The sequence below is a fragment of the Solea solea genome, chromosome 3 (genome assembly GCF_958295425.1).
Source record: "Solea solea chromosome 3, fSolSol10.1, whole genome shotgun sequence".
NCBI lineage: Eukaryota > Metazoa > Chordata > Actinopteri > Pleuronectiformes > Soleidae > Solea > Solea solea.
In genome coordinates this window covers 14,520,611-14,546,802 of record NC_081136.1, presented here as the reverse complement: position 1 = coordinate 14,546,802, position 26,192 = coordinate 14,520,611, and the positions used below count along the sequence as shown (strand labels likewise).

At 39.8% G+C, this 26,192-nt stretch overlaps 1 protein-coding gene across 1 annotated transcript in view; it reads right to left on the bottom strand.

Moving 5' to 3' along the window:
• LOC131455812 (glucosidase 2 subunit beta-like) overlaps nt 1-26,192 on the bottom strand; it is a 115,555-nt gene that overhangs the window by 64,980 nt on the left and 24,383 nt on the right. Inside the window, exons 9-10 of the mRNA XM_058623618.1 lie at nt 12,025-12,111; nt 1,243-1,312 (exon numbers count right to left, since the gene is read on the bottom strand). Of these exons, the coding sequence (XP_058479601.1) occupies nt 1,243-1,312; nt 12,025-12,111 (157 nt within the window). The remainder of the gene's footprint in view (nt 1-1,242; nt 1,313-12,024; nt 12,112-26,192) is intronic.

The following is a 26,192-nucleotide window of genomic DNA, read 5'->3' as shown; positions in this document are numbered from 1 at the left end:
CATCTGTTATCTGTTGCTGGTGTTTCAGAGCAGGCGGGCTCTGTGAGCTCACACACACAAACACGCTCAACACACGCTTAGAAATACACACACAGGCGTGCGGGCACACGCATGTGCGCGCAGGCAGACAGGTCGCCGCATCCTCACACAGCGCGGGGTGTACATAGACAGCAAGACACACGTGCACACACATGTACAAACAGCACAGTCCACTGGGAGCATGCACAACAGACAGGCTCTAAACTCCTTTACAAATTGAACACTCTATTTTTTTTTAATATAATTTAGTATGTTTGTCAAAAGTGCTGTAAATCTCAAGCTGTAGGGTGACAGGGAATGCACACACTTTTTTTTATGCTAGCCATAAATACCTGGACCTGTCTTGCTGCTGCAGCTGGAGCACAATAATATGCTGGTGGTGTGAAAGGGGAATAAACTAGCTGCATCACCTTGAAAACAAAACAGGAGACAAACAAACAGCCCCCTGCATCAGCCACTCATCTACACTAAGTGCATTCACACTTAGATTTGTTTAGAACAACAGCCGAAAGAAAAGGTGCAGGAGAGGAGGTAAACATAGCTCTCTTACACATGGATAATCTGTTTGTTATTTTCTAACAAGAGCTCATAGGTTCACTGGAATAGCTCTCTGTTCAATAGAATATTTTAGATAACTAAATTTGCTACACAATTCCCTCTAAACTCCGGTGTCTCCACATTTCAAAGGTATAAATTACATTTGATCAAACATCCATGTGACGTCAGTCTGTCTGTATTTGTCTTGTAAACAAAGCTATTTTTAGATCCGTTTTCTCTCATTAAAACACAATGCGTGTGTCCTAGAGGCCTCATAAATGAAGAGAAATCTTTACTAAACAGATTTTTATTTAATTTGCCGTTTGAATGTATTGTCTATTTTGATCAACAGTGAATCCTTGTTAGTGGCATAAGGTCAAGGTACCACCAACTAGCATGGAGGCAGACACATTTCATTAAATACGTCGACTCCTGTTATTGCTTGTGTACGGGGACAAGAAGAGTAGTCCATTTAACTGGCATTAAAGTATGCATGGAAATATACTGACTTTACACACATTATTGTCGGCCCACTGTGGGTGACCTTCATGAAGGAAGATACAAACTAAAACTGAATACAATGAAACTTGAGTTACAGTACACTATTTCATAGAATGAATAGTAGAATATCAGTAGCTGTGTAGGCAGTAAGGTTAAATAACTTACCTCTGTCAGCAGCCTTTAAATGAGAATCCTCACCTACAGTACTGTCTTCTGAGCCATGTGTGTCTTTGATCTACAAGCACATGACGACAACAGAGAGGGAGGGAGAACAAGGTCAACGATCTATACACTTATAAAACCATGGCTCCATTAATGTGTACAATGGCAAAAATGCCCTGTGTGTGTGTGTGTGCATGTGTGTGTTAGAGAGAGAGAGAGAGTAATTTTAAAAGATCATTGCAGCTCAATCCTTGACTCTAATATGCACCTCCCAGCAGACACTGTGCACTTGGAAGTTGCAAAATACAAGGCTCCTTTCTGTGCTCGAGGATCCTCCCAGGAGGCTTTGAAAGACAGTTTAATGATGAAAGACAACATGCATGGATGCTAGTGTTCTGTTTTAGGCCACGTGGGAAAAACCTCCAGAGCCAAAAACAATTTAAGGTCTTTCATTTCCTTTTTTTAAAGCGCCACGTTCATTTAGAAAGATTCAAATCACATTGAGGATGCTCACCTTGTGGAAGCCATTAGAGGCAGGGATGTAAATATTAGTGAATGCTACAGTGGAACAATAAAATATTAATATACCAAATATATAAATATTGACACCACCTGAGGTTAGACAGACCTGTGGTTTTACACTGTGCTATATTCTGCTGTTGATTCTCATAGGTATTCACCCGTTAAACAATGTGCAAAGACATCTATTCGTTGTGTAGCTTTTATGTTGCAGCGGAGGACTAAATATGACCAAATACTGGGCAGAGAAAATATGGGTCTGATTTGATGACTTGTCACATGCCGTCATCTTTTCCTACAAAGGAAACCAGACTGTAAACTCGACTGTGCAAGTGAGAGGTGTTGGTGAATGCGTCGTGTGACTCACCACCTCAGAGGAGAACAAAACAAAAAAAAAAAAAGAAAACCTGCTGAAGATCACTGTGACATTGCATGCAGCCACAAAGCAACTCGGGAAGACTGGATGGAATACAAATGTGAAAAGCTGTCATGTGCAAAGGAAAACCCTAAATGCTACAATGTACAACTCTATTCTGATACTTTCAAGTTAAAATAGTTTATAGAAAACCTCTTGAAGTGCTTGTAACAATTAGAGAAGGCCTAATTCTGAGGTGGTAGATCAGCACTGTCAATCACTATAATAAGGTCTATGGTTTCCTCACACATACACTCTCTCTATTTTCTGAGGGAAAGAATATGTCATACAGTATATTACACTACATCAATTTCCTTAACTATGTATAAATCATTAATTTTCAACTGTTGTGTTTACTTTGCTCTGGTGTGCAGCGATGAACAAAATGCCATATTCAATAATTGATAAAATAAAGAGGAAAGCTAAAGCTCTCTGTGCTTGACACCATCAGTTCACACTTGGCGCGGATACTAACATGAAACAGTTCATTTAAATGGTATCACCACTTGACAACTGTCTGTAAAACTTCTTTTGAGAAGATTCAATTCTGAGTCACTGAATCGATCGGTTGGTTTTTAATTTAAGTGTTTGGTTTTTGTTGAGTACATTTTCATTTTACGATATAGGAAAAGTCATTTAGCCAGTTTTCATCATTTAAAAGCTAGTTAACTTCAGATGATGCACTCATCGCAATTATACGACTGGAATTAACCGATTTCTCTACAAAATGCCAATTGAATACTGCTTATACTGCATGTCGGCCAAATTATTAAATGGCACCATATCTTCTGTACAGATTTAGTATCACGCAGGTAACATGTATAAGCCAACGCGTTTAGATGACCATCAGAAAATCCAAATTATTACGATAGATCTAAAAGATACTGAGGTTCTTCTTCCACTTCTTTTGACTTCTCCCTTTCGGGGGTCGCCACAAAACTGAGGTACTCTCATGGATAATATCCATTACTCACTTAGCAACAATATCCTCAACAAGATAAGTCTCCTGCTTATATTGATGCACTGTGAGAGGCAGGAATAATGGAGGCATCACTTGAAGCTCAGTCCTCGCAGTCTACCTTCAGTATCATCATCATTCTCCTGTTCTTGTTTGTATCCGAGGACGAGACACCAGCAGTGTAAAGCCTTCGAGCTGCCTCATACGCTTGCTCCCAGGATTCAGCCAGCAAACAAAAACAGGCTCGCTCTTGAAAACTGTCTGCCTTTGAAAGATCTTTATTCTCCATCCCCCAGCTGCTGGAGATGTGTGTAACTGCTTAGGCACACAATGGGTGCACTGCAGGTATTTGTCCACCGAGAGACGAGTCTAGTAAATGAAAGAGGGACACACACAAGCCCAGGAAGAGCCTAATTAATCGACAAGCAGATATTTCTGAATTTATAATCATCAAACAGACTTCATGTTGTTCCTGTACCACCATCCTTCGCCAGCCAATCTTCCCAAGCGACTTACTTAAGAGACTTATCTTATAACTACAACCCTAATCAGAATAAATGACTAAAAGCTCCAAGGGAGTTGAAGGCTATACACATTTACATCAGAGGAACTGATGCAATTTAAATAGCCGCCTGTGCAAAGACTTCAGGTTCAAACCACAGAGAATTCGAACTTATGCTTTCAATTTATTCTTTGTTTTTTGGCAGTCCTATATTCATGATAGCCAAGTAAGAGAGGCATGGCCTCCTTCTATGAGTGCTGTGTTGAATTCCCTCAGTAGTGTGCAGAGTTGGTGATCGTGTCATATTCTACGGAATATTTTTCAATATTTAATGCATCACATGCTTTTGACAGTTTGAATGCACTTCACTTGTGTGTTCCCGTCATTTACTCTATGTACATCTCTGTGCCATGAAACTTCCTGTCAAAGTTTTCCACTTAATTGTGTCCCTTCTCTTTAGATGCATGTCTTGTACACATCACTGTCAATAAAAGGCTGTGTCTATAGCGTTCTATACTGTAATATTTTAAAACCGAGGCAAGTGACTGTTCTGCCTTGTGGTGTGTGTTTTTTTTCCACCCCTGTGGGAAATGTGACATCCCAGACATGATGGCTAAAGTGTCTTAAGCGATGCGCCAGGAATTATGATGGAATTTGAACTGCTGCCAAAAATGAAGCAGCTGAAGAAGAAATAAGCGTGTTCACCTTTGTCCTGTGTTGCTAATAATGCCAATCAAAGACAAAGCTGATAAAACCCACATGCATTGCAAAGTCATTTGACCTGGGAGTGAATCTCAGTGAAATGCCAGTTTTAAACCCAGTACAACATGTTTTGGGTTTTTTTTTGTTTGGGGGTAGCAGTTGCAGCCTAATATTGCTGAATTTCCCAGACTTACAGAGCCTGTAGCTTTAAATGGAGCAATGCCCTTTTTTCAGCCAGTGGTGTAATGCTTGCTAGCAAGTAAACCAGTTTTAGCCAGTCAGAACGATAGATAGTCAAAGTTTTAAGTTTTGATAACTGCCACAAAGCCCATTACAACAGATGGCACAGACTGTGAAGCCACGACTCTCTGTGTAAAAAAAAAAAAAAAAAAAAAAGAGTCCAACAGCTCTCTGTAAATCAAAAGAGACACTAGTGCAGCAATTTTAAACAGGCTTTAAAGTCAAATCTAGGCTTAATGTGGATACTTCAGTGTTCACGTCATGACTGGTATTTCTGCAGAGGCACAGAGTTTGGCAGGAGGGCAGTGAGACTCGTGACAGAGTTGCTAATGCAAACTGAACCTGACTGTGACATTTGCAGAGTTTAACTCCTGGAAGAGAGTGCAGGGCCAATGCAGTCCCTGGGTAGACCTTCAGTGAAATTCAACATCCAAAACATCAAGTCATGATACCCTAATGGTAAAAGGACTGTTGAGATCTGATCTACCAACAAAAAATGTAAGTTATTTTGAAGTTCTACAGTAAGATCTATATGTAGTACATCTGGCCTTAAGAGTACAAATCTTCTTTGTTCTAGTGGAGGCAGACACTTCTAGAAAACAGTAAGATTACGGCTCAGTCACTGCTCAAATTGACAAAGTGAAACCTTTTCCCATATATCGCTCATTACTGTGTGATAAAATATATAACACACGTAGCCTGGATGTTAGAGCTCACTGTCAAGCTCGGAGTCAAATGTTCAAGTGACCAGATGGCCGACACAACAGAACTAATAGCAATGCTTCTATAAAGTTTCTACAAGAGCACTTCCTGCATTCAGTTTAATTTTGACATATTTGAGAATCTGTGCTTGAAGCATTTAGAAGAAGATCAAGGCAGCACAAAGACAATTGTGTGTGGGTGTAGGTGAGCATGTGAGAGACAGCATGTGTGCTCTGTGAGAAGTAAAATAATGACAGACGAGAAAGGATGGCTGGTGATGTGGTGACAAGGAAAGCGACACATATTTTTGGGCCTCAGGCTGGGCAGCTGTGAGGAACTTCTTCCCTCTTATCCCCCCCCGCCCCCCGCTCTGTGCCACTGTTCAAACAGAGGACAAAAACGCCCCGAGTGATTTTCCTTTTCCGATGCCACATATGGCTGCTGGCGCTTTCCGCTTCTGTGTCTCCAGCTCGCAGCGAGGAGACTGACGGAATGAGTCATGGTGGTTTTAACGAGTGAACCTTCTGATTAATTTTAATGGCACTTCAAACCAAAATAGTGTCCCAGCAAGAGATTTTCTCAACTACTGTTGCATGTTTTCATGTTTAACTTTCACACAAACTGAGATCTAGTTTAAGGCTGTGAAAGATCACAGTGCACAGTGCTGCCCCCTTTTCTATACAAGCCATGTATAGAAATCATGTTTGGACTACAGGCAGAGACTGTTCATAAAAACGTGTCCTCTCGGTGCAGAAAGTGAATTATCTTGAATGGTCATCGGAGGCATTAGACTCAGGTCCTCTTCAATGCAGCATGACATCGGCCGTTTCTCAACACCCAAGTATGTAAGGACGTACTTGCATACTTCCTTGTTCTACTGTTTGAATGACAGGTGGCGCCAAGCACTTAAGCCTCATTAAAAGTGAAATACTTTTAATAAATGCATATATATTTATTGTTATTATTATTTTCACGTTTTAAATGTTGACTTCATTTATTTATTTTAATTTAAATATATAGTGCATTGAATTGGAACAGAACTTAGACTGAGGCTGATGACGTTTCACAAGTATGGACGTACAGAGAAGTATGCAAGTTGAGAAATGGCCATCCATTCATCCAATCATGGTACCATTTTGAGTCAAATAATCACCGACAGGTAGCACCATTCAATATGGTAAATCATGGTTGTGAGTCGGGCCCATGCCCAAAACCAAGAAGGTGCCTGCCAAAATATTGAACTAGTTGTTCACAAAGCATTGGGTGACATCGCAGTATGTTGCCCCTTATCAGCAAAGTGTGTATTAAAATGTGATCTTAAGCAGCATACTTACAATTGAAATGTGCAGTCAGCACTAAACTCACAGACATGCTGCATAATTATATGTGACATACTGTAGCTTGCATAAAACCAACAGCCTTATGGAAATGAAGGCTACACATGCTCAACCACACAGCATCTTTCATATGTGACTGACACCCTCGACTGCATCCTGGGACACCAGTTCAGACAAGAGCAAGAGCCAATTAAAGTAGTTTAATCTCGCAATCCTACGTACTGGATGGAGAGAAAGATGGCAGCTTGCGTGTTGCCGTCACACTTTCAGGTCGTGCCAGTTGGCTTCCCCAACGTGTGACAGCGGCAAGATCCATACAGAGCAGGAACAAGAAAGTAAAGAGCAGAAGGGGAGAACATGGCAGCCGAGGATTACCACCGCTACATCAAACGAATATTGTCACAACAGAGCAACGGAGCCGCTCCTGTTAACTGTGACACCATACAGCTGCTCGTCACACTGAGCAAGGAAAGGCGGAAACCTACTGTAAGTCAAGCAAGCACACTGTTTATTAAATAAGAGCAGAAGAGAAGCAAGAAGCTGGTGATGCAGTGGCAGCAGCAAAGCAAGCACACTGTAATGGCGTCAAATCTTTCATCCTTCCATGAAATTGAATGTTGGGGAGGGGAAATGAAGTGTGCCTCTCAATTACAGTATAAGCAATCACTGAAGCTTGCACTTGAGAAATATGATACTGAGTGTTGGTGGTGGCATTTAAGTAGCACTCAAAAAAAAACACCGACGTGATTATTTTGTAAGATTATTTTATGGTTGATACAGCACATTTATGTAATGTGCTGCTAAATGAAAGGGAAGGAAAGTTGAAAAAAGTAAACGCAGATAGAATCATGAATGAAAATGTATGAAATAAAATATACAGTGTTAACAAAGAAGTTGGTGTTCGCAAAAGTTAAAATATACATTTTCTGCATGATTTTCAAAGCCCCTAATCGTGCAACATTCACATAGAGTGCAGCCTGGGCTAAAACAGATTTGTTTCCATATGTTGGTATTTTAACTCAGAGGATCAGATGGATCAGCAGAAGTTCTGTAGTCATACTAAGATTTAAAAGAAAGTGTTAAATCATCAGCAGCCAGACTCAACTGAAATGGCTGTAGTCTGAGACAGAAGGAAAACAGGAGGGAAAAAAGAAGTGAGTGTCAGGACAACAGACCAAAAGGAGATGCTGTCTCCTAGCAGATGCTGGCGTATGGTCCTGTCAGTCGTCATCCCGTGCAACTCTCCCTCCTCGGCACAGTGAAACTGAGGCAATATACTACATGAAATATTCACAAAAGTTGTCTTTGCTTAAAAAGGATTGGAGAGAGGTGGGAGGGGAGCAAAATTCTGGGAAAGACAGGCAGAGAGTCCCCAAAATGCTTTACTCAGGCTTCTCCTTCGGGTGTGGGGTAGCGCACACTCAAAACAGAGGCAATGTACCGCAATGAAATATTCACCAATACAGTCTTTGCCTAAAAAGGATTGAACAGAGATGATGGAGCAAGAAGAGCTGTGACAGAGATGGTGAGAGTTCCCCAAAAGCTCTTGATGTCAAGTTTGCTTCAGCTTCTGTACATGGCAGGGAGCCCAGCAGGGGTTCCATTAAATGTTCACACAAATGTTCCCTGAACAGCGCATCCGTCTCCATGGCAAAAGCCCCCAGTTCCCTAAAATACTCCATCATGCACTCTAAATACCCAAGGCATGCTTAGGCTACTGTTAAAAGCCCAGGAAAAATGTAATGTAAAGACAATATCTTCATTCTGACTGTTGACATTTAGTGTGAATGTATCTAACCCTAACCCTTATGGAATTAGGCGAGTCATCCAGAAATCGATGCAAAGGTTCAGTGAAGTGCACACTATCAGCTCAGCTGTTCTGCTGTTGCTAAATTTAAAATGTAGTTCAAACTGAAAAACCAACAGCACTGCTAATTTGGGATTTTAAATAAAAATACAAATCAAATCAATTGAGTCATGTTATGGACCATTTATTTCTTTATGTGAGTAAACTATTTGTTACCCAGGCTGGTTATCGGTGTCAAGCGAAGTGAAAACCATTACGTCATGATTTAAACCCCATACATTTAAATCATTTTACACAAATATGGGGCAAAGGAAATGTGCTGTATAAGGTTGCATCAAGCAACATGAATGTGTATCTCTTCAAATGTTATTTAGTCAAACCGAGGACAAAGCAATGGAAGGCAGATTGAAGTCATATTACAATTAGAGGAAAAAGACTGAATAATTAACTCCTAATTAGGTTTATCAGAGATGTGCCGATTCATTAGCAGCCATTTTATCTGTGATGGCCTGTGTTGCCAGGATATGTGTTATGAAAGGAACGCAAGCATGGTGTGGAGTGCGGACTGCAAACACGCCATTAGCCGCCGCAGCTACAGTGCAAGGCTTCAACGCGACAAAATTAAACACAGTCCTTTTGAATCTGTGTGAAAAGGTCACATCTGTCACCAGTCTAATACACAGTAATACATTCTACACATGCACTGATCCGGAGCTTTGATGTGCACGTGTCAAAAAATGTGAACAAACAGTGTCACATGTGAAATGAATCGCACGATCGACTGGAGTGTAATGGATGGGCTTTAATCGTGCAGTGAAGAGCAAGAAACCAAGAGGAAACTCAAACGCTTACGGGTGGCTTATGAATCCTTGAGGACGTTAGACGTCATGTTTAAGGACCATACAGAAACTCACAGCTTCCTGCAGTATCACAAGCACATCTTGCGATTGCTGGATGAAAAGGGCTTATTTTGATTACTAGATCAACTCACAGTTTAAAAAAAATATAAAAGAACATTATCTTCAAAATAGCAAAAGAAAAGATTCGCACAACGATGGTAAGAAGTGGGGCACAAGGTACTTGAGCGATAAGATTTCTCAGTACACTCAACAACCAGCCTGTTTTCATACATAAAAAATCAGATTTGTGTGTCACAGATGGTCAAACAAGCCCTTTAAGCACCTATTTGCTCCATAGCGAAGCCCGTAAATAAATAAAAGGACTAGAGTACTAAAACTTTATCTTTACAGCCCTTTGTGTTTAGTCAAAGACATCAATTGTCATCTTAAAAAATATAGTGGTTTTTTTTAGAAAAAGCTTATCTGTGAGCTCTCAGGTAATTTTGAAAACTTAAAAAAAGAAGTCAGTGTTTCAGAAGCAAGAGACATTTTCTCATGTTTCACTTGGTTTTTCATGTTAATTCATGAATGTGGAAGCAAAAAAAAATGTTTTACCTAAATACTAAAACCTACATGACTATAATTCAAATGTGATGGTGCACAGATTTTTTTTTCGTTCCGTTTCACGTACAATAGAGTGATCTTTATAGTCTCCAGTTGGGTGTCACTGTCAGGTTAGTCCTGACCCGCAGCTGAACATGAAAGTGTGTATGGGTTGAAATCAAATCCGATTAAAGCATTTCATGGAAACTGTATTTCTGGTCCAAAGCAGGTTCCTACCGTACTTTACAAAAAAAGCCTTTATTTTACATTCACATACTGAGCATGCTAGTTTATTTTGTTCAAATGGAAACATAAAGATTTATTTAGAATTGTATGTATAAGGTATTAAAAAAATTATTATTTTGCTTTGCTGTAGGTTTGGTGATACTTGTCAGCATCACAACTCAGAGCGGTGCTGCTTTTGCAAACAATAAAGTGCAAATAAAATCCATATGTATGTCTGTTGTGTTTTCTTAGAAAGACGGAGGACATGAGTCTGCCTTACAATCCTCATTCTATGATGAAGCAACACCAAGATAAGCCAGGAGAATTGTGAAATCTAATCTGAACCCCAGTGTTTTTTTGTCTATGGAAATGGCTAGCGTCTTATCAGCAGAGTGGGTTATTTGAGCAGATTCATGCTGTGGCTTAGTGAAGGGACTCAATCACTGTGACCCAGCGATAGGCCTCACTGTCGTCCTCTCCCTCTCCCATCTTTTTATCTGGAGGAGCGGAAATGAAAGGATGGTATCTCGCACTCTCTGCATCTTCGGTTCAGGAGATGGAGAGAGGTGCAGACATTTTCTTCTTGGCTGTAGCTGACAGGCGAAAACGTGGTTTATAAATCTGTGCTCAGAATGAAATATGCCCAGCAGTTTAGGGACTCTAAATTAACACAACCCCAAGAAAGGTTTTATGCTGTAATTTGTGCTGAGGGTGTCATGGTAGGATACAAACCTGAGATAAATCTAATCACACTCCGGTAAATTAAGAAGCTTCACAAATCACCAGCAGCAATATTTACAGCTAGAGAGTTTCATAAACAAGCTGTGTTTATGAAACTCTCTAGCTGGTTTTAGGTGTGGATAAAGACGTTGATTACTTTGATTAACGTGTAACAGAACGGCAACATTTTTTGCATTCATTCACTCAGAGGTAAGATGTATGCACAGTGCTTCAACATTGGTACACTTTGACGTATAGATTTACACCATCAACCAACCAACCACAGGCTTGTCCTCACAGTCCACACTATTATAGTAACCAAGTCAAGCTAAATCCTGCTTTTTCAACAACACAGGTGAAAACAACTCAGCTTTTGTGATCTACACAGACATGGGGCATTATGGATAACTTTAGGTTAAAGAACAAAGCAAACACATCCACCTCACATCCGTTGCTCACTGATGCATAAACACTTCAGATGATCAAGAAAGCAGTTTTAAAACAAAGACTTAGAGCTCACAACCATGCTAACAGCTCTTTAAAGTTACATTAGGAACACACTTTAAGATATCAGACCCCTGAAGACGGGTTTGGATACATTTTTTTAAATGATATTGCGGTTTAGGTAGTAAATTAAGCTAATGGCTCTCCTGTCTATGTTGAATGCTCCCTGTTCAGTGCTGCAGCATGTTAATTACATGACGATGCCTTAACATAACACTTATTTTGTAGCTACAGGAAATGTCAGGTTATTACCATATTATAATTACATTATATTTTGTGAGGACCGATTTTATGGAAAATCACCCAAAAGTTAAGTTATTTCAGAAAGGACTTCAGTGACGCACCAGTAGACATACTGACCTACATACCGGTTAGAATTAATAAAAATAATTACTAAAAGTAAATTTATTAATAAAAAAACAACTTTGACAAATGCAAATTCCAGGAAGAGCCCATTCCAACAATTATAGGATCCACAAATAGTCACTACTGTATGTCACAAAGGTTCCAACAGAAAGTGAATAATTTGATGTGGAAAGTGTGGTAAGTGAGGCAATGAATTTTGCTTTGCTGGTTTCTGGAGTAAGTGGGACAATCCACGGAATAAAGGATTGAGGCATACGAATTGAAAATACACGTTGGAAAAGGTGGAAAAAGCAGAGACAGAGAGAAAGGAGGGGGTGTTGGAAAAATTTTGAACAATGGAGCTCACCTTGACACTGTCTCCTTTTGTCAGGATGTCCCAAAGTGTGTGTCGAAACTTCGTGAGATCCATCTGATGGGCTCCTCCCAACAAAGCCTGGGGAAATGAAGTGAAGTCATTTTACAATAACTCAGTCAAATGGCATTTAAACACATTCAATGTGTAAACATAGTATAAAAGTCTCACATCACACATCTTCACTGGCATTCAGCATACAAGGATCTTTCTTCTCTTGTAACTTAACACAAACCTAACACACAACCTGCACTGCAAATATTCAAGTCTTCACTACATTGTGACTACATGTCCACGAGCTTACGATCTTGCATCTTTTGTCGAGAGTCCGTTGGCCCCACAGGTACGGACTTATAAAAAGTGCATTACATAACTGATAATGAACAGTGTATCATCCATCTCACATTCAGCTCACCTCCCAACGATCTCTGCTGCCATAACTGCTTATCCATTCAAGTCACTCTCTCATTAAATCAGCCTTTACAGCCTAACAGAGGAAGTTTACTGCCTTTAGAAGTCAAATACCATTCATCACAGAGAAGGCTGTACTTATATGGATATACTGCATGTTTTAATTCACTGGTGGACAAACATATCATTCATCCTAACTGAATAAACATAGACTATTGCAAGAAAAAAAAAGAGGCAACACGGAGTGAAGAGCAAATGAATCGGCTGCTTCTGCCAGCTGAAATTGAAGTCAGTGAGGCGGTGTGCACCAGTGGATGCCCATCAGTCACAAGTGCTTGTGCGAGGCCAGAAAAAGCTGAATGTGACGCTCCTGCACATTGGGAGGTACAGAATGAGGACAGAGGGGTGGAAGATGGTGCAGTTTTCAGTGTTTATTCATCTGAATCTGTGTCCCCTGGAAGCCATTTTGGCAGCGATGCATCACAGTTGGCGATGACCTTTAGATACTATGCACAATTAAGCTAATAAACACAACTGTGTACCTGGACACTTGGACTGGAAGGCAGGTGCTGTGAATCACCTTGGGCGTGAGTGAGATCTTTTGTGCTTAGGTCGTCTTTTTAAACCCCAACTGAAATGTATTTGGTTGAAACAAAGGAAAATGGCCATCAAGGAGGAAATGAGCTGAATGGGAGGTTTTGTTTGCAGCTGAAGTTTATTCGACCTTTGAGAAGTCAGCAGCCAAAGTTTGGTCAGATACTGTGGTAAGAGCAAAAAAAGTGATTTACTGGCTCTACTTGCTCATTTCTAAAATTTTGAAGTGTTGCTTACACAAATCCAGACATTTAAAGATGTTCACTGGGGCTATCAGGTGGTGATGGATAATGTGGAATATATTTTGAGATTAAAAACTATGCTCATATTGCTACCATCTGTTCAAAAACCATAGAAACACATAAGCTTTTCCAGTTTTACCAATATCTGAAGTAATCCTATATATTATAATGTTTTTTTTTCCATAGATATAATCTTATAAGTAACGAACCACCTACATTCGACTAACATTGATGCTAAACTTGAAACATTTCAGATAGCTGAGAAATAACAGCTGTAAGTTGAAAAAAAAACTTTTGAATGAAAAAAAGTAAAAAAAGAGAATAAAGGAATACATTTCTAAAATAAAGAAATCTTGTCAATGAACTTCACACATGTATTACTTTAATACACATTATGTGTCAGAACATTTCGTCTGTACACCCTGTCTGAACTGCAATTTATGAGATTTGACTCCTGTCGTGAAAATTCTGCAACAGTTCTGACAAATAAGCTCTACATTTGATTTAGTCCACCTAACACGGGCACTGATATAACTGTATGCAAAGATATTGCTTTACAGGGAGAAAGAGAAGATAGGAAAGATCAAATAACATGGTAACATACTGTGCTATGTTATTTGATAGTTCCAGCTTGTTCCAGACGCACAGTTGTTCTACAAATACCACTTATATCCACCTGGCAAGACAATATTGGGTTTCCTGTCGCAGTTATGAAATGTATCACCTTGCAAATATATGGAAACAGCACAAACAAAAAGATGAGACAGCTATTATAATGAAGTTGCACAAATAGAAAATATTACATCTCCCACACAGTATTTAAGGAAATAAAGCATGTGTGTGCATGCTGTATGAATAAGCAGAGAGTCGCATACAGGTAATAAAGCTGTCAGCCACTTATATCGATTTGCCTCATTTAAGCATCTCTGTCAACTCAGTTTGGACATTTATCCTTCACTCAATTGGGTACTAAGAAACAAAGACAGCAGAGCAGCAAGTTGTACAGAGGGATAAGTATTCACTAGTGGATGGAAACTGTTGACCAAATTAAAAGAACTCCTTGCAGGTACTCAATATGACATACTTAACAATCACCTTTAAGTCCCGAGGTCCAATTTTAAGCCCAGATGGTTTTCAGTGCAACGTTCACTGGTAACTTCAGATAAGAACAAGTTTAATTTGAAGAGAGATTATTAATGCAAACCTGAAATGTCTGCCTCGCACGGCTCTGTGGAATCACTATATTCTTCTACCTTGACAGTAATTGTATCGCCCTTTTTGAGAAGTGACGTTAGTCAAGTGGAAGACAAAGGTACGACTGCTGCAATATTAACATTTTTGTTATTCAAATCAAGAAAGAAAAGACACCTCTTCGTGTTCCCTTTTAGTTCCTGAAAGGAGAAGTGGAAACAGGGGAAAATGATACTAGATAAGTGAGGGAAGAGATGACAAGCTATTTGCTGACATCTCATTAAAATGTAACCAACGCAGGGGAGCTTTTTACAAACTAACACATGTTTACAGTAATTGTGACTTAAGCATCAATTGATGCATCCCTGAAGCTGATAATAATCTTGCAATGTAGTGGGCTGATTGGACCACCTGAAGCAAAGTAATTAAGCAAAGCAAAATCAAAAGTTCATCTAAAAGTGTTTGTGTGGATACAGTGGCAGTGCAGGGACATGAGGGGGGAAGGAGCATTTATCCTGTATAACACCTGAACGTCTGTGTTTTTTTTTTCATCCATCCATCCATCCATTCATCCATCAGCTGACATAGGGCGATAGGCAGGGTACACCCTGGACAGTTCGCCATCGCAGGGCCCACATAAAGACAAAAAACCATTCACTCTCACATTCACACCTATGGTCAATTTAGACCAATTTACCTAATCCAGATATTGCATGTTTTTGGACTGTGGGAGGAAGCCGGAGAACCCGGAGAAAACCCATGCACACACGGGGAGAACATGCAAACTCAATGCTTGTTCCAACCAGGGCTCGAAGAGTGCTAACCACTACACCAATACACCTATTTGCAGCCATTTTTGCTTTAGTCACGCAATGTTGCCGTCATCTCCATCTGTCTCAACATAAAATGAATAATTTCCTATTAGCAGTGCAGGAATGTTACTGGGTGACACGAGATCTAAACAACTGTAAACTGAGAAACACAGAGAGTCATGTGGTGCTGCCTTTTTAATGACAGGTTTCTTGTCCAGACTACATAAAGGAAACTTGGAGCTGCATGGGGAAGGAAACAGAATGTGATTGGCATACAGGCACATAATGAGGCAGCTATTCAGGGATTATGGATTGATTGCTGTTAACCAAGCTAAAATGTTCACCAAAAAAAATGCATCACATGATCACACTCGGTAGAAGCCAAACTCATGATCACAGCGCCGTACAGAGAGAGAGAGGGTCACATAGAGGTGCCCTTGAGCAAGGCACCCAATCCCCCATTGCTCCCCAGGAGCAGATAAGTGCTGCCCACTGCTGCTGGCTTGTGTGTGTACACTACTGGTGTGTAATAGGATGGGTTAATTGTAGTGGACAAATCACTATCACTAATTGGTGTATGTGCAAAAGTGACTAATTCTAATTGGCAATGGGTTTTAATGAATGGACATTTGTTCATATTCAAAGGTTATGCATAACCCTTATCAGCTTTAAAAGTTTCACAACACAGTTTTAGGTCTACATCGTATTATAAAAATACATAAATAAATCACTCCAAAAAAGTAGTACATTTCATAAATCAGCTCTACTTCCATTTGCAAAGCTCACATATGAGCAGAAATGCACACGACAGGTTTCAAGCAAGGGTTTCAGCCTTTAATGGTATAAACATCAGGTGTTGCTGTAAGCTTCTTAAAACATGCTAATGAACAGCTCCCCCTTCTCTTAAGATAAATGCGATGGATCGATATATAGCATTGCATCAGTCTATATTTTGCTCAGTATCTGGACCCAGGGAACATTTCATAAAGGCCATAGGTTTGGCTTATCACGGAGCTAAATGCCAATGTAATTATTAGCGTCTGAAGATAGTGGAAAGGGAAGCACATCCTGCGGCAGTACACCATATTTAATTAATAAATGTCACTCTGTAGAGGGAGTGAGGAGAGTGCATGAGAAAAGCAAAAGAAGCAGAGAGAGGAGGGGGAGAGAGGGAGTCAGAGTGACAACAATACTGATCTTGACTTCAGTGCAGACACACAACTACAACCAGTAAATGTAAAAATGAACAAACAGGAGGCAGAGACAAGCATGAGAACACTATATACAATCAGATTCTATCTTTATTTGCTGTAAAACATACAACAGTAGGGAAACAATTAGATGACCCATTCTTGCACAACATATTAGTCTTCCATACAAATGTTGTTTCAAGATCAAAAGATTAACATTCTATATTTATAGACTCTTTCGATGTATATAATTCTGTCATAATCATCTTAGAAGTCTTGTAGGGTCAAAGACAAACAGCTAAAGACATTTACTTCAACTTTCAAATTTTTCTTTTATCTTTTTAATCTTTTTGTGAGAATTATGGCTAGAATATAATTTTGATTGTATGTGATATATCTATCTATACTATCTGGCTATTCAAGATGTTTTTACACCATTTTTATGATTCTGATCAATGAGTTATGTGTGTAAAATAAAGGTATATGGATCTGAAGTAAGAAAATGAACTCCATGCTACTAGCATTAGCTTTATATTGCTCCAATTACTTGGCAGACATGACAGTGGTGGCAGACATCTTTCTTCAAAGGATGTCGCCAGTGTTTAGTGAAGCATTTTGCCCATATTTAGGGTTAAGTTATCATGTTGGATTTTACCTTTTTCTTTCTTTGATATCTTATCCAGTCATTTTGGACTGAGAATTGTATCAGCTCAACCGTAGTTTCCAGTCCAGTCGGTGGCCAATCTTTTGTTTGTCGAACAAACAACAATTAAGACCATGGACACAAGTTACTAGGTCATTGCAATTAATTAGATTCAGCTTTGCGTAGTTGCTTGTAGGTATCCCATAATCAGTGTAGTAGATCAACAAGCTCAATCTGTAGCCAGTCTCAACACTGCAGAAGGAAGAATCGGATTTTTTTGTTTAAAAAGGTCGATGCCGATTTGAAAAGACTTTTGTTGGGGGTTTTTAAACTGCATACACTAATGTATTACAATAGTATTCTAGCCTTTTCAGTTCTCACAGTTCTACCACTTAACTAAAATAAACGCAGAGAGGAAAGGTGTACGTTCATGTCACTGGTGTTCAGCAGTGGAAGTCTGCGTCCTATCTCACTTTGGTGGAGGTCAGAAAGGTCAGGTGTCCTGTCACTTTGCTTTTCCTGCTGTCAGGTAGCATGCACACGACAGGCAGCTTGTCAGAGAGGACACAAGCTCCCATGATGCCCCCCCTCCTCATCACACCCACCTATTTTTGAGTGCTACTTGAGTCATGACTACACCTGGGATCGTCTCGCCTTGGTGCCATTTTTGTCATCGGATCAGCTGCTGACTCCAGCCCTATATCTCCTGCCTTTTGTTCTCTGCCCACGTATTAACTGTGAACTGCATGAAAAACAGAAAAGGAGTTGAGGCGGCTTTGAAAAAGGAAAATAGATTAGGGCCCTGGAAAGCTGAGAAAAACAGAAAAAAAACATCTCTTAATGTTTCTTATGCAACAATTTCTATCCCTCTCTCTCATTTCTTCTGAAGGCGACACTTCTCGGCACACAGAAGTGGGTATTCTTGTTTGGAAACAATAGCAGGCGTGCTTCTGAGGCAACTGTTAAGCTACTGCAAAGCAGATGCTTTTTTCCCTCGCCAATCAATTTAACACCTACACCTCCCCTCTCCTCCTTCATGCTGGCTTTGGCTCATCAGTTTTAAATGGCACAAGACATTCTCGCATTGTTCTTTTGACTCACTCAGAGGACAAGAAACGTCTCTGCTGAAGTAACAGCCCTATCAAGGCTTAATCACCAATAGGTTGGGTCAGCACAGATGAAACATAAAACACAGCACGACAGCATATTACCGAAACACAATGCCACAGTATGTGAAGGTTCCAGTCTGTAGAGGAAAATATATTTGAGGGTCTGTAAAAAACAGGATGACAATTTGGAAACCTTCCCCATCGTTCTGAATCTTGTGCTAGACTGAATTGCAAAGGGAAAGCCATCTGTGTCTGACTCTTATCCCTGGCTTCTCCAGAGCCTGGATGAGCCTGAGCCAGCAAATGTCAGTCGGATAAAGACCAAGCCTGACAGACAGACACAGGAGTTTTGTCATTTCATGTGTCATCCCTTTGCTAGCAAGACCAATCTTCGCTGGTCTCAAAAGCCCCAGGATGATGGGGGGAGGAAACATTCTCAGGGTGAACGTCAGGTTGTGTAACTCCTCCAAGTGCCACGGTAGCTGAAACGTTGAGGACACACACTGTTGTGATGCCCCTGCGGCCTTTGAGAGCTTTCATTATTGTCTTATGTGCTGTGCGGCGGGGTCACCATGGAAACACAAAACACATCAAGCGTTTCCCAACAAAGGACATGAGGTTCTTCAACAAGATGTTCTTCCAAGAGCTAGTGTGGGTCACAGGATATTTGATGTGACGTTGTGATATTTAAAAGAAATTGGTTTCTGCAGTTTATCTGCAGAAAAATGCTATTTCAATTATTATCTGCAGGCTGTGAAAGGCCTCAGACAGAAATAAAAACTCAGCTGGTAACTATACTGTAGGGCTGGGCAATACTGTAAAAATGTATTAGCAATAATAACATGCTATTGCTTACGCAAAGCAATTAATTGCTCCGAACATAAATCCCCTTGTTTTAAATGGAATTTGTACATTTCCTATGGTGATAGTCATTAAAATATATAAAAGTGATTCTGTTTTTGTCATGAGTAAAGTCTATATATGATTATGTGTCACAAATACCTTTATAGTTACAGAAGTTACAGCCATCAATCCAGAATATTACTTCCATATTTACCTATGTTTATGCTCTGAGATAATATATGTAAATATATAAAGCGTGTTTCAATATACTGTTCTGTATAATATTTACCATGGAGGGAGTGCAAAGTTTGTATGATTACTTATCAGAACAGCGGAAACTGAACTACTAAACTGAAAAATTATTTTTAATCATTATATTTATAACATTTACACTGACCATTTTTCACAGGAGCCATAAACTGTTTATAAGTTCTGTAATTACTAGATGCTTTACTTTTACTTAACATTACATTACATTACATTACATGTCATTTAGCAGATGCTTTTATCCAAAGCGACTTACAATAAGTGCTGTTTTAGCTGTGGAGTCTGAAATAGTTTTCCTATGCATGAGGAATTTACAGGAAACAAGGTCTACATATGTAGTATGTTACTGATACATCACAACTGAACACCACACCGCCACCCAGGTATTTTATGGAACCAATGCCACAACAACCCAAACAATTTGGCTACTACTGTTATTGATACTGAGCCTGTGAGAAACTAACCACACCACAAATATTTCTAATAAAAAAAATTAAAAAAAATCTGACTGTTATACCAGGTGTATTCAAAACATGCTTGAGCATTTCAGTCACAAATTCCAATCTAAATACCAATGACCAATGATCAGCAATTGACAGACATAAAAACCACAAAGCTGGTGGGGTCCTGAGACTTTTGCACAGTAGTGTACATTAAAAACCTAATTTGTATCACTAAAGAATAATGCCTCTCGAATGTGTCTGAAACGTTGAGAGGTATATAGTTAGAGACTAGTCTCACAGCTACAACATGTGTTGTGTTCTTGTGATACACTGTAAAATCACAGATCAGTGCATTCACTTGGGAAGCACTGACAGATTGTCCCACTGCACAGTCTGTACCCTGTTCTCATGAGCTGCAGTTACACAGGTGCAACGTCAATAGTGTTTGCCAAGTGGTTAAAACTGATAAGAAAGCAAATGATTGCCTTAAGCTTGCTTTCAGGCTTTTTTTGTCAGTACAACTTGTAAGACAGAATTTTCAGCAATGAAGTCAAAGAGATACAAACACAGCTATGCCATTCAACTTAATAGAGCTACACTGCTGCTTTTTATATGAAGAGCACATTATTTTTGTTGCCAGAGTTAGTGCCATTACCAAAGTCTCCACCCACCCTGCACACCACCTTTTCCATCTGTTGCCCTTTGGCAGGAGCTACAGTTCCATTAAAACATGCACCACAGCATTTAGTATAATAGTAACTTTCTCTGGGCCTTAAGGCAAGTAAACACTAACTAACCTGTTATATTGTTAGGGGCGTAGCTTTAATCAAATTTAAATAGTCTCTTGGCACTTCGGGGGAAAAAAAGACTGGGATGTTATGTTTTGCTGTGAAAATGGAGGACAAGCTAAACTGTACTCGTCAGTGGACAATCATGACACCTAAGCATCTTAAAAGCAGCATGTGAAAGTACTTTGGGTTCCAGATCATATATGGGAAAATAACCAAGACATCTGCTGACTCACCTGTTAATTCAGTAACTAAGAGCAATTAGGTCATGTCATTTGGGTGTGTGGGCAGGCAATTTGGAGGAGGGGGCCTACAAATATCTTTAAGACATAGCTGGCAGTATTTTGTTGTGCTTGTTGAATATCGACATTTCTAATGCATGTTTTAAAATAATGCCCTGACCAGGATAGCACTGTATTATCTTGTATTTCCTGCAAAGTCAATAAAGCTTTCTATTAAACTCACATATATAATGTTTTTATTGTTACACCGTCTTAAAAGAATGTGACAAATAGATGCTGTTTATAAACAGCCAGTCATAGAGACAGATCAATAAGACAGCTCTTGATATACGACACCTCTGTCAGGACTTGTTGGACCAGCAAAAAACAATCCCCGCTCACTCAGCTCCTTCCCTCTCTTGCCTTTGACCTGCCACTGGTTCCATTACCTGTGCCACCCGTGCGACCTCAAGCACATCCAATCTCAGCGGTTACATAACAAAAGAGTAGTACAGGGAAGATTAGAGGTGCAGAGGAAGAGGGCAAAGCAAGAGATTGACGAGTGGCAGGTGTGCAGCCCGAAACAAATAAAAGTCTTTTACAGTTACCACCCAAATCATTCCATGTGGCCCCAGACCCCCGCCACCTCCCTTCACCTTCCCCTTGCCTCAAAAGAACATGACATATTACAGTGTTTTTAGCAGGTCTGTTTTCCTCCATCTCCGCTCTAAAAACCGCAAATCACTCCACCGCTGGTTTCAGCCTGTCATTTTCCATTATATAACTTGAAAGTGCTCGAGTCATGAAGAAAAAACATGACATGTGATGGGAGGTGGTGGTGAACTGAGGAAGGCAGGAAAACCTCTTTTACCATCAGCCCCATTACCCTTGTGTACCCAGATGGCTTTCAACACAAGACTATAATCTTGCTGGAGTATGCAAACTCTGTTTATGACTACCATGATTCATGACTCTAGCATTAGTTGGTGAAGTGTAAACTGTGGTTGGGTTACATCAACTACTGTATAACCCACAAGCAAACACAGCAAGAAACAGGAAGTCTGTGCATAAGCTATAAAAGAAACAGCATGGCCTACATCCATACAGTCAGTTAAAAAAAGAGTGGAATCCTAAGTACAGCTTAGGTCTGCAGATATTAAACTTCTACAGTACTCTCAGTGACGCAAGAACATGCGTTGCTCCAAAAAAGACATTTCAGAAAGTTAAATATAGCTTTAAAAAAAATCTGTTTATGAAGACCCATAAAAGCCTCACTCATTAAATCCTAGAATATCTGTAAGATTATGAAGCCTCACAACAAATGCACGAACAAGGAAATTCTTGGCAGCAGACGAGAACTGTTCATTTTTGAGAAGGGATCTCTCCCTCTCTTTTGAGAGAGAGGCACGAAAACGGCTCCAAAGGCCCTACCCATAAAAAACAAAGAGATTAAATGACCTGTGAATGTGACTTTCCATTTTTTACCATTACATTCAACTAGGGGGCCTGCTGCCCCCTTCTGGTTGCTAGCAAGTAAAAACTTATTGTACTGTATCTACAGCAACATTTGAGAACATTCCCACAGATTCCTTGTGTATCAGTGCACCCTATCCTGCATTTCCATTCAACATTTTATATCTTCTCTTTGAGAAAAAAAAAATATTATCCATCTTGTCCTACAAAAACAGAATGCAAACATGCCAGGTCCCCCTCTGAGGTGAGTTTCCACTGTTGGAAAGGGCCAAATGTCTACCAGCTCAAACAGATGGTGTGAATCCCAGAGTCAAGTTGCTGACCTTGGCGGGCAGTGACTATAGTGCTGGTGTTTGTTTTCAGTGTACGGATGTGGATGTTATGAACATGAAGAGAGCTCAGTGCAGTTGCAACGACACAAAGGTGAAGTCAATGCTGCTCGGTTTGCTCTCAGTTTCTGTGGGATAGTGTTGAACCACCGTTATGATCACACATCCATCAGGTAAACAAGAATTTAGGAATTATGGCTCCTTTCCAATGATGAAAAAAAAACTACAAAAACAAGACAGCAACAATATGCATTTCATGACAAACTGCAAACATGTGATAGTGTGAAGATGTTTCACTGGTGTACAATTTTAATTTTAACATATATCTGTTAGATTCAAACCAGTGATGATTAAGCCCATAAGCTCCACTGTGTTTCTCAGTACAGCTGTGTTTAGATCTTGTGTCGCCCGGTGACATTCTCATGCTGCACACAGAATTTGTTTTACATCAAGACAGACAGACGCAACAGCAACATTGTGCTAGTAAAGCAAGACGACTAAAACAGTATGTTGAAGTATGACTGAAAACTAAAAGAAGCACCCACGCACCCAAGTTTCAGAGGTGAATTCTCACTCACTCACTCACTCACTCACATTCTACCGCGTTATCCTCCACATGAGGGTCGCAGGGAACGCTGGTGACAATCCCAGCTGACATAGGGGAAAAGGCGGGGTACACACTGGACAGGTCGCCAGTCTATCACAGTGCCACATTGAGACAAACAACCATTCACTCTGCATGTTTTTAGATTGTAGGAGGAAACCGGAGAACCCGGAGAAAACCCATACATGGGTAGAACATGCAAACTCCATGCAGAAAGGCCCTTGTTCTGACTGAGTTCCGACGTCTTCTTGCTGCAAAGTTAATTGAACAGCTCAAAAATCCAGGTCGTTCAGCACTTTGACTGCCTGTGTATAAACCAAACACTCCTTTAGTCAGGTCCAATAGTTTTGCTTAACAGGTCATTTCCAAATGAAGAACACAGCATACAAAAAATATTACATTGTTCAAGTTCATTATAATGAGTTATTTAAGGTTCTGTATTTCCTTTTGTCCATGCACCACTACCTCCCAATTGTACTATAGTAGCTACACTGTCTTCATTTCTTCCTTGTTACCAACTAATGTCAGTTCCTTTACTGTGTATAGGAACCCTGGGGTATAGCCAATATAAAACTGTGAAACAAGCAAGATTTCCATACCCACTAGCAAACCATTATTGGGAATTCCCAACCTATTGTGCACCTACACTTTAAAAAGCAAAAATGTCCTCTCCTCTGTCCAAGTATCTTGGTGTTGATAAAAGGAGATTTGGTCACCTTTTTAATCAAAGGATTTATTTCATCCTCTTGTGAAAAAGGAAAAAAAAAACATTCTATTCTATGCTCAATCACTTTTTGTTTCTGGTAGAGTGAGTAAGGGGCTTTGAAGGGATATGCGTGGGTAGTTGATGGATAAGTGAAATTCACCTCCGTACAAATGCCCATTTCTTGAGAAAAGGCAATTTCCTGGGGTTCTGTTCATAGGTACAGTCCCAGCTTGGTCACACATCCGTGCTTTTGAGAATGTATTGTTCTATGGCTATTGCCAAGAGAGGGGCAGTACACTCTTCGTAAGATGTTGATCGTGTTCAATGTTTCCGTTTGGGTATTAAAAGTGCATGTTTCCAGGTGTATATGTTAAACATGCTGAAAAAGGGTTGAGACAGCCTGACAAGAGTGATGTCTTTTTTTGACAAGATATTCCTCTTGGATACTGACGATTATCTCCTAAATGCAAGTGAACTTGACTCTGCATTAACAGTGGTTTCTCCAGAAATGGAGGGCTATAACATAATGATAGAATTCTGAGGGAGCAGCACTTCAGAATATCCATTTTCCCTCCCAAGTGGAGTGCGTCCTTTGATCATCAAATTGTTCTCCTGAAAATCCTCTCTGTTCTTGAATTATCTGGGCCGCTGGAGTGGAAACTACATTTTCTGTGGAGGCTAAAGCTTCTAAGGAGACTAACGCTTCTAAGGAGAAAGAAAAAGAATGCCCCCCCCCCATTTCTTTTCCAAAAGGTGCAACACAATTTGAAATAAATGTGCTAAAAGTATGTATATTTTTCATATACTGTACATAAGTATATTTTTATGAGTGAGACAGAAGAAAAGTAATCAAGATCTTCAGAAGTCTCTTCCTGTCTGCCCACATAGGAAAACAGCATGGACCTGCGGTATGTTTTGAAATTCATCAAACTGAGAGGATCTACACTTATTTGGCACACAACAGAGTTACAGCAACAGCACTATGATGGTAAAGATGACAGAAAATATACTTGCTTGATAGAAATGCTGAAGGAGGCAAAGCAAAAAATAATAGACTCATCAAGCAAAATCTCTGAATCCCTCCCAATACATATTAACTTGTTGCTGCTCTTGGACTTTGACACACTACATGCAGTTGCTTGTCAGTTGTAATGCAAGTTGCCCGTTAACTACAGTCATTGGAATTAAACTACAATTTAATTTGCCCAGCTTGATCACCGTTTGTTGTGGCTGCGGTTAAGTCCATATTTTCATTTTCATGCATATTCATACTGATTCATCCTCTTCAGATGTAGTTGAATTCATCAGCAATGCCTCACCGTTTGACAGTAGGAATAACAAATCAGCACTGATCTACCTCTACCTCTCTCATGTTGGTTACAGCCACAGCTTTGGTGCTATTCAAGTTTGTCTGTTTTCTATAACAGCCTCCACAACAATTTCTCATATTGGACATTTTACAGGAGTAAAAATTAAAAAGTCAATGCAAAATGCACTTTCTCACCTAAAGTGGAGGTCAGTTTTAATTGAGAACAGTAAACAAACATTGTATCTTGTGATTGTTTGAAAGAGTGCACATACTAATTGCTGGAAAACAATACGGAGAGGGAGAAGAGGAAAAACTGAGCTGAAGCTACTTTGTTTACAGCCAGAGATTTTGATACCTGTTGCCTGAGAAGAGGAAGGCTCAACAAGTCTAAAGTGAAAACAAACAGCTTCATTCTCTCACAATCCTGCTTGAGGGGAAATCACTGTTGGGAAATTGTGCTTGTCCTGCTCGGAATTCAAATGAATATGGAAGGGACCTTGTTGTGTGTGTGGGAAAAAACAACTAGGCACTCAATCTAAGAAAGGTACAAATATCAAGAGAGTAGGCAAGGGTAATGTAGCTGTATTTGATCAGTTTGGACAATGTAAAAAGAACAGAAGTGCAAGATTTGAGCACACAGCTAATGCATGGTATTTTTCAGCTATAGAATAACTGAAATATTGAATAATATTGACATTAGCTTCCAAGTATATGTGCCAGTGTCATGATACAGGCAGCTTGTGTGAGTGTCCCCAAGCCAGGTGGACGTATGGTAACAGTCCCCACTATATGTACTATATCTAATTATTTTGACATATAACATTATATTTTATGATCTGCATTTATTTTAAGGTTTTATGCCTTTTAGAAAGAATTAAATAGCTTGGTGAGACACAGGAAATTGGAAATAGAATAGAAGAACAAAAGAACTGACAATAGAATTAGAAAAATAAGCCATCTTATCTTAGGGGAAAATATTGGGGAATC